We start from the raw sequence: 8,951 nt of genomic DNA on the forward strand, positions 1-8,951 counted from the left end.
CGTGCCGCGCAGCCCAGCCGCCCGCTCGCGCTCCAGTCGCCGTGTCTAGCAGCGGGGGCCCAGCATGGTCATGGCGGATGGCCCGAGGCACTTGCAGCGCGGGCCGGTCCGGGTGGGGTTCTACGACATCGAGGGCACGCTGGGCAAGGGCAACTTCGCCGTGGTGAAGCTGGGGCGGCACCGGATCACCAAGACGGAGGTGCGGCCCGGGGCTCGGCGGGAGCGTCCGGGGCGAGGGCTCGGGGGCGGGGAGGCGCTGGATTTTATTTGTTTTACGTGAGGGGAGGGGGCCCGGCTGCAGCGGTGCGGCCGCGGGGACCCGAGACCCGGGGAGGCTGCGCCACTGGCCGAGGCGCGCGGGCCTGGGACCGTGCGGACCCCGAGGGGTGCAGGGGGCCGGGGGGGGGAGGCCCGGGACGGCGCCGGGGTCCGCTCGCCCGGACACCCCCGGCCCGCCGGAGCGTTTTTCCATCCCCGACGCCAGACCGGCTAGCCGCTCGGAATTCTCGCCTGGAGCCTCCCACCTCTCCCGGGCCGTGACCCGGTGTGTGGTCTCCACTCCGGAGCCCAAGTTCCGCGTCTTCCCCGCTTTCGGCTGGAGGCGGGGTGGGGGGGAGGTGCGGTGTGGTGGGAGGGGGAAGTCTCGGTGTCCCCCGGGCTGAGCACCAAGAGACAGCCCGACCCGGGGGAGGGGGGAGCCGTCTGCGAAGTGGGCTCCGTGGGCCCGGGTCGCGCGGGCCCCTGACCCCGGCGTCCTTCCCTGCTCGGAGGAGAAGGGGGTGGGGGCGGCGGCGTGGTCCCGGGCTGACGGTCACTGCCCTTCTCCTCTGCATCTGCCCCGCGGGGTGTCTCGAGTTGCTGTCTGGTTAGTTCGATCTCCGGGGTGAGCTGTTTCCTTCTCCTACTCCAGACAATAGGACTGGTTAAAATGGTCATCGCCGCCTTTGCACCGCTCGCTGGGTTGTCTCTCTACCTGGGGTGCGTTCCGCCGGTGAAGTCGCATTCCTTGCAAACCAGACGGGATTGCCGCTCTACTGCTTCCTGACCGAGACTCCAGCACCCCCCCCCCCCCGCATCCCGGTCCTTTGCACATTCTAATGCACCGCACACATTTTCTCACGTCTCTGCTCTTACCTAACCCACCCCCTTCCCTTCAACCGCCTCGAGCTACTCTTTCACTCTCCTCGGGGTCTCTATTTTAAGATGTGCAAATTAAATACCTTGGGGTGGGGGGGGGAGAGAAAAAAAAGGTAGGAATAAAACCATAGAATAACACCTAGTGGTTTTGACGTACTCTGGTCTGTCTTACTGTAATTGCCACTCGAGTTTCACCATTTTTCATCCTGTTGCCTTTTTTTTCTTATTAGTACCGGTATACAAGTCTTCGAATGTAGAATGAAGTAGGACTGTCTCTGTGTCTTTCTGTCTCTCTCTCTCTCTCTCTCTCTCTCTCTCTCACACACACACACACACACACACACGACTTATGTAAGCTTAGCGAGAGGCATTTGAAAACTTGAGTGATTTTCCTAGCAGTTGTTGTACTTAGAAGTTTTGCTTAGTGTCAGTTTCCAAAAAGAAGAGGAGCGTCCAAATCGGATTTATTTGGGGCATGAAGACCAAGGTCGCAAATTTTCTTCGTATAAATGTATGGATGCTCTTTTTTTTTAGGTTGAATGTGATGATGAGTGTAATTGCCATGACTCAGTCTTTGCAAAGACTTAATCTGGTCCCAGCTTTTTTTTTTTTAATGAAAAGGAAGAAAGTGGTTCCATTCCTCTAAGGAGCCATTACCAAATGTCATATACCATTTAAGTTACATCAAAAAATAAAACACTTTGAGGTTGTTTTTAGACTTTTCAGTGGCTGTCTTAGAAAATCAAATAGCACATATAGAGAACTTTTGAGCTACTTAGTGGTTGAATACTCAATCTATCCTTTCATAATTTTTTTCTTAGAAGCTTTTAGGTTTACCAAGTTTTAATTGCTGGCTGTTATTTGCCAGGGCCAGTATAAGTAATATAGTATCTGTTTAAGAGCTGGGTAAGTGGAACTAATGGTAAACTGACACTTTATAGAGATTGACAATTCAAATGGTGTTCCTTTCAACTGGTATTTCTTAGTGAGTGTGCTAGGGGGCGCCGTGAAGTAACACCGTTTGGGGTGTTTTATGGAGTTTTTGTTTTGTTTTGGTTTTGGCATTCAGCTAAAGTTGGACCATGCATTTGTAATTGAAGGCACCAGGTAGATCATCAAAGAACATTCAGATCCTACATTGTGTGGCCGATGTGTATAAAATGATTTATGTTAAAGGTTGTATTGTTAGCTCATACTTTGCATCTTCCTTGTGCTTTTCAAGATTGCCCTTTGTAAGCATTTGTGGTAATTTTGTGTAGATTGGAGATAAGGTTAGAGGGATGAGAAGTGGCCTGGCAATTTCTGAACAGCAAAGTTTTGTAGCTGTCTTTATAATTGCAAAGTTTCTCTGTGATTGTTACAGGTAATTTACAAAAAGAATTGTTTAGCAAGAGAATGGATACAATTGTTCCTTAAAGTATATCATTGTTTATTATTGAGCTTTAAGTAGCAGATTTTCTTTATTTACTGGATAAATAAGTCAGATAGATGTAACTACCTTAAAAACTATTACAACTGTGAAAACTTAACACTTGGTATTAAGTTCTCATTACTTAACATTCGGCAGTAATTGCAGTGAAAATATGGAATAAAGAAAAAGGGTATTGGCAGACTTTTGACTACATTATTGTTTATAAAAGTTTCTTCATGTGCACTGTCCCTGAGCTGCTTTGGCACAAGGCTAGCAATCTACCGCTTGAGCCACAGCACCACTTCTGGCTTTTTCTGTTTATGTGTACTGAGGAATGGAACCCAGGGCTTCATGCATGCTCTGCAAGCATGCCACATTCCCAGCTCCATATGGAATGTTTTTAGCATGGGTTTACATTTGTGTTTTAAAACTTAAAGATCTCCCCGGCACTACACCAGTTTGATTCTGAGGCCAATTTCAGGGCTTAGTTTACACATTGACATGATGGAAAATTAAATCCTTATATTATTTTTTCCTTTTTTTTTTTTTGTTGGTTGTGGGGCCTGGGCTCTGCCCCTCAGGTATTCCGGCTTTTTCTGCTTATGTAGTGCTGAGGAATCGAACCCCAGGGCCTAGTGCATGCAAGGGAAGCACTCTACCACTGAGCCACCTTCCCAGCCCCTGAATCCTTTGATTTTTAATTGAGCCTTCTTTCCTGTCCTATCTCACTTGAAAGAGATGTGTTTTCTGCAGAATTTAGGAGATCCAAGTTTATTTCTGTCTTAGGGGAAATGAATAGACAAAAGTTACCTTCATTTTGGTCTAATCTATCAAATAGCTTAACATTGCTTAAGAAATACAGTTGAATCATGTGAAGCAGTATTGGTATGTTAGATTTCTATGTCAGTTTTGCTCACAAAAGGGAAGGTAGGTGATAGTAGAGTCCAGATTCCTATATAATACTTAATAAAAGTTTTGTAGTACTGGTTTGTGGCTTATGAATTAAAGAAGCTACTCTTTGTAAGATGAGCATAATAGGAAAATGATAATAACATTTGGACTGTTAAACTGTTTTAGGCAATAGTGGCTTCTAGTTTTCGGTTCTGTCCTTAGTGGTATTTTATTTTCCTAATACTATATTTGGAAGCAACTTTTTCCATCTAGCTTACTATATAGATTTTGTCTTAAGTGAAATTCCAGAAAAACTACTTGTGCCCTTGTTTTCATTTTCTGGTAAAAAAATAGTTTTAACATAGAAAATATAAAGAATAAAGTGAGCAGTATACAGAAAGTATATGTATAATTCCCATACCAATAAGTTATTCTTAACATTATGTCACATTTCCCTCTACTCTTTTTTGAAACACATTTTTCTATAGATAAAAGCACATGGTATATGTAATATAAATTTTTCTACCTTTAGTAATGCAGACACATTTTTGCTTATAGTATATAACTTTGTAACATTTTTACCAGTTTTTGTTCTTGTAATTGTTATTAACAAGTTGTACAAAGGGCTTGCAATTGCGTGTCAGTTTATGAGTACAATGCTTCTTGGCCAGGGTCACCCCTTTATAATATTTTAATATTACATGCTACCTTGTGACTGTATCTTACTTTACTATTGTTTGTCTAATTTTGAATATTATATAACTTCCAATTTTCACTTAAATAGTTGCCAAGGAGCCTTGTCAACTAGTTATGTCTCTATTTAAATTTTTGTGGAAGAATAATTGCTGTTAAATTTCTGGAAGGGAAATTTCGAAGTGAGAAAGTATTATTTTTACATTAAAGAGTTACATTTTTTTATACAATTTAGGTTTATTATTTGTAAACTTGAAAATATAGATAAATGAAAAAATGACCTACCCTGAGGTACCACCGTTAGTTATTTTCAGATTAGTCTCTGAAAGATAACTGAGTGTTCCTAAACACCATACCTCTTAAACTGCTTACTTGTATATTCAGGTAAATGTATGCTCCCTTGAATTTTACTGACTTTTCCTGAAAGTGGGCCTATTAAAATGGCATGTTGGTATTAGATTACTTGCCTCTCTTAAGAGAACCTGGAATGCAGAACTGATACCAAGCTCACTCTGAAAATTGCTTGTGTTCACTAAAAGCTCTCTGCATTTTAGGACTTTTCTCTTTAGATCTAATTCTTAAACTACTACCTTAAAAAGGTAGGAGATTTTTTTTTAATTTTCCAAAATAAAGTCTGAAAATTTTATTTTTATAGCAAGAATACAAAGAAAAGAGCATATTATATCATATTTAAAATATTTCTCAAAGCGAACTTATGTTTTAAATGTATTTGGATAATTTGCTTTGAAATTTTTAGCTCTGTTCACTAGTCCTGGTGTTTATTTTGTACTTCAAAGTATTCCAGATTTCAAGCAGTAGCTGTCTAATGCACAGTAGGACTTGTTAGCAAGTAACTTAACCTCTAAGTTGTATCTAAGCCCATTTATGATCTTTAACTGTGTACTGAAATAGAAATTATATTTGTCACATAATGTATATGTGCTTTGTTAAAATTGTCCTCTAGTTTCTTGGTATCCCAGACAAATAGTAATTGGCAAACTATTCTGCTAAATATTGCTCAAAACCATGTACTCTTTTGGGGAGGAAAGGAGAAATGTGCAAAATAAGGATTGTGTAAATCCTCATATTCTGTAGAAATTTTTAACTTTCAACAGAGTTTAATGTGTTCTGATCTTATGTCCTTAGAGAGATTCTCTCAGGATCAGACCATTAAGAAAACATTTATTTGGAAATAACTGAAACTGGCCTCTCTTGAATTCAAATGATGACATTTGATTTATGTCCCACTGCTGATTGCAGATTCATTTCCTTAGCCTTCTTTGGATTCCAGAATTCCTTATATCTTTCTTTCCTTTTAAAAAATATATCTGCAACCTCTCCTCCTTTTACTTCTATCTTTGCAAAGCAAGTTGTTTGTGGAAAAGTTTCTTCATACAGAACATTTGTGGAAAATGCTTTCCCAGCCTTCAGAGAGAAATAATCTATATAACCAATTGGAGATTGTCAGGAGTTTCAGAGACACTTAAACAGGAATTTCAGTAGTCAATATTCATTTAAAATTTTTGAAATATTTACTACTACAGATTAAGACCTATGTTTTTGGTGGACTGAACTGAGAAACAGTGCTAAACATTTAAAGTTCCTTTTCAAAGTCAACCTAATATTTACATGGTTTTCTTCAGATTACAGAAGTTGTACATGTTCACAGCCATTGTTGGAAAGCCTAAAGAAGAAGCAACTTCCTTGCTTCTGTTTTCAAAACACAGGCTATTTGGTTCATATCCTCTTAGTGTTTCACATATATTTTATGTGTATGCAGTCATTCACATATATAATCTGTTTTTATTTAGAATATTGTTAACATTTCCAAGTATAAAAAACACTATATGAAGCAAAATCTAATAGTGTTCTTGCATATGAGTATTGCATTTAATTTAGTTAATTTCCTGCTAGTTAACATTTATTTATTTCGACCTCATGCTCTATAACATAATGTCTCAGAGAGCATTCCTTTATGGGTAGTTTTGTACATTTGAACCTAATTGTTTCCTCAGGACAATTCTATAACAATGGAATTCTTGGGTGTGTATGTATTATATGTACATACACAAACATACACACACACACACATTCCTATTTAACACCCAAAAAAAGAGGACTCACAAATTTTCACTAGGAAGAGCACACAGTTTCCAGGAATATTATCTTTTAAATCTTTGCCAATATTGGCAAAGTGAAGAAATTACTGCCCTTCCAGGCTGCAAAAAGTCAAAGAGGATTTATTTTATTGCTTATGTTCTTTTATTTGTTTGTTTGTTTGCCAGTTTGCCAGTGCTGGGCTCTGTCCCTAAGCTTCTCTTTGCTCAAAGTTAGTACTCTACCACTCGAACCACAGCACTTCTGGCTTTTTCTGTTTATGTTTATGAGGAATTGAGCTCAGGGCTTAATGTATGCTAGGCAAAGCACTCTACAACTACAACTAAGCTACATTCCCAGCCCCTATTATTATTATTATCATTATCATCATCATCATCATCATTATTATTTGCTGTCTTTTTTTTTTTTTTTTGCCAGTCTTGGGGCCTGAACTCTGGGCCTGGGTACTGTCCCTTAGCTCTTCAGCTCAAGGCTAGTGCTCTACCCTTGAGCCACAGCGCCACTGCCGGCTTTTTCTGTTTATGTGGCGCTGGATTTGATTCCTAATTTTTTTTTGCAGGGGGGGGTTCCAGTCATGGGGCCTGAACTCTGGGCCTGGGCGCTGTCCCTCAGCTCAAGGCTAGCGTTCTACCACTTGAGCCACAGCGCCACTTCTGGCTTTTTTCTCTTTTTGCTTATGTGGTGCTGAGTAATCAAACCCAGGGCCTCAGGCATACAAGGCAAGCGCTCTACTACTGAGCCACCTTCCCTCTATTCCTGTTATTTTTAAAGTTCACTTAGATCCAGACACTGGTGTCTCATATCTGTAATCCTTGCTACTCAGGAGGCTGAGATCTGACAATTGAGATTCAAAGCCAGCCTGGTTAGGAAAGTTTATGAGATTCTTACTTCTAATTAGCTACCAAAAAAAGAAGTACTTGAGAAAATGTGTATTAAAAACAACAACCGTGTTGTTACTTTATAAGAGATTTTGTATGCTAGTAATAAGCTTTCTAGTTTATCTTGTATGCTTCCCCAAATAAGAGTCTTTCTCTATTTTCTAGCAGAGGGAATATTATTTTTATTGCCATTGTTTATTCTAAGATAATACATGTACAATTAAGACTTGAAGAATTGAATAATTTAATATGAACAACAAAATCTCTTGATTAGCTTTCTATACCAGTGTTTGAACTCAGCTTCATACTTGGTCAGGTTACTTGCTCAGTTGGTACTCCTATTTAAACCATACACCTCTAGCCTGTTTTTCTGCTTGTTATTGTGAAGATGGAGTCACAGATTTTTCTGCCTGGTTGGCTTTGAACTGAGATCCTTTAGAGCTCAGCCTCCTGAGTAGCTAGGATAACAGGTATGAGTCACTGATCCCTGCTTGCTTGGTCTTTCTGACTCCCTGTGTCCACATTTTTTGCCCCTAGCGTGAGGCATACAATATTATGTTAATAAGTAAATAGTATAAGGGATACAGTCCCATGCTAATAAGTAAATAGGGGAAAGAATACAGAGAATAAGTGCCCAGAAATCTGAATTTATTTGTATCCTTAAAATGAACTGTTGGAACATACCCTTTTGTAAATGGGGACTTTCAACACTCTATTTGGGAAATTCCAAAATAAAGGCTTTTTTTGTTGATTAAATGTGTTAGTCCCAGACCTTTAAAATGCCTTGAAAGTAGGAATCACCCCTCTTTAATTTTGTATCTCAGGCATAACCCAGGTATACCGTAGTTCAAAAACATGTGACTAGTAGTCTATTTGAAATAGTGAAAAGACTGAATTTGAAGCAGAAGACCATCATGCCCACACCTCCAACTCACTAGAGCTTTAGAACTTGTGTAGGTTATATGACTTGCTGTTTCATCGATGTCTTAAGAGGTTTGGGGTGCTGAGATTTATTTTTTATTTATTTTTATTTTTTGCCAGTCCTAGGGCTTGAACTCAGAGCCCAGGCACTGTCCCTGAACTGCTTTTGCTGAAGGCTAGCACTCTACCATTTGAGCCACAGCACCACTTCTGGCTTTTTCTGTGTATGTGGTACTGAGGAATCGAACCCAGGGCTTCATGCATGGTAGGCAAGCACTCTTATCATTAAGCCACATTCCCAGCCCAGAGGTGTTGAGATTTGAATCTAGTACTTTATACCTGCTAATATATGATACCTTTTTAACTTCAGTTTTATTAACTCACAGGATACTGCTACTTCTATGTCCTTCAGAAGAGCATTGATAACTAAATGAGATTAGATGTGTCAAAACATCTTTAACATTTTTTATTATTATATCTTTAAGTAGTTGTACAAAGAAGTTCCCATTCTACAAATCAGTGTATGAGTACAAGGTGTCTGACAACATTGTCACCCATCGATCCTAACCCGTCCCTTCTCGGGCTATTTTTTAAAATTGAGATTAGGTGATTACATAAATTTCACATATTTCACAGTATTGTGGTATCAAAGTATCTTATAAAATTAAATGCTGTACAGTTGAGAAAGCCACCATCGTTACTATATTTCTGGGACATTCTTGATAAAGAGAATCATTTGAATGTTGCAGAAATTCTCAGCTGATTATCAATGATCCCTCATTTGTTGTTGTTGTTTGGTCCAGTCATGGGCCTGAACTCTGGGCCTGGGCACTGTCCCTCAGCTCTTCAGCTCAAGGCTAGCACTCTACCACTTGAGCCACAGCGCCACTTCCAGCTTTTTT

The 8,951-nt window shown here is 40.2% G+C and overlaps 1 protein-coding gene across 1 annotated transcript in view; it reads left to right on the forward strand.

Annotated features, from left to right (window-relative positions):
• The first annotated feature begins 64 nt into the window (after positions 1-64).
• Sik2 (salt-inducible kinase 2) overlaps positions 65-8,951 on the forward strand; it is an 86,424-nt gene continuing 77,537 nt past the window's right edge. The window contains exons 1-3 of the mRNA XM_013009487.1: positions 65-199; positions 911-978; positions 1,672-1,729. Of these exons, the coding sequence (XP_012864941.1) occupies positions 65-199; positions 911-978; positions 1,672-1,729 (261 nt within the window). The remainder of the gene's footprint in view (positions 200-910; positions 979-1,671; positions 1,730-8,951) is intronic.

This window comes from Dipodomys ordii, unplaced genomic scaffold (genome assembly GCF_000151885.1).
Source record: "Dipodomys ordii isolate 6190 unplaced genomic scaffold, Dord_2.0 Scaffold10, whole genome shotgun sequence".
NCBI lineage: Eukaryota > Metazoa > Chordata > Mammalia > Rodentia > Heteromyidae > Dipodomys > Dipodomys ordii.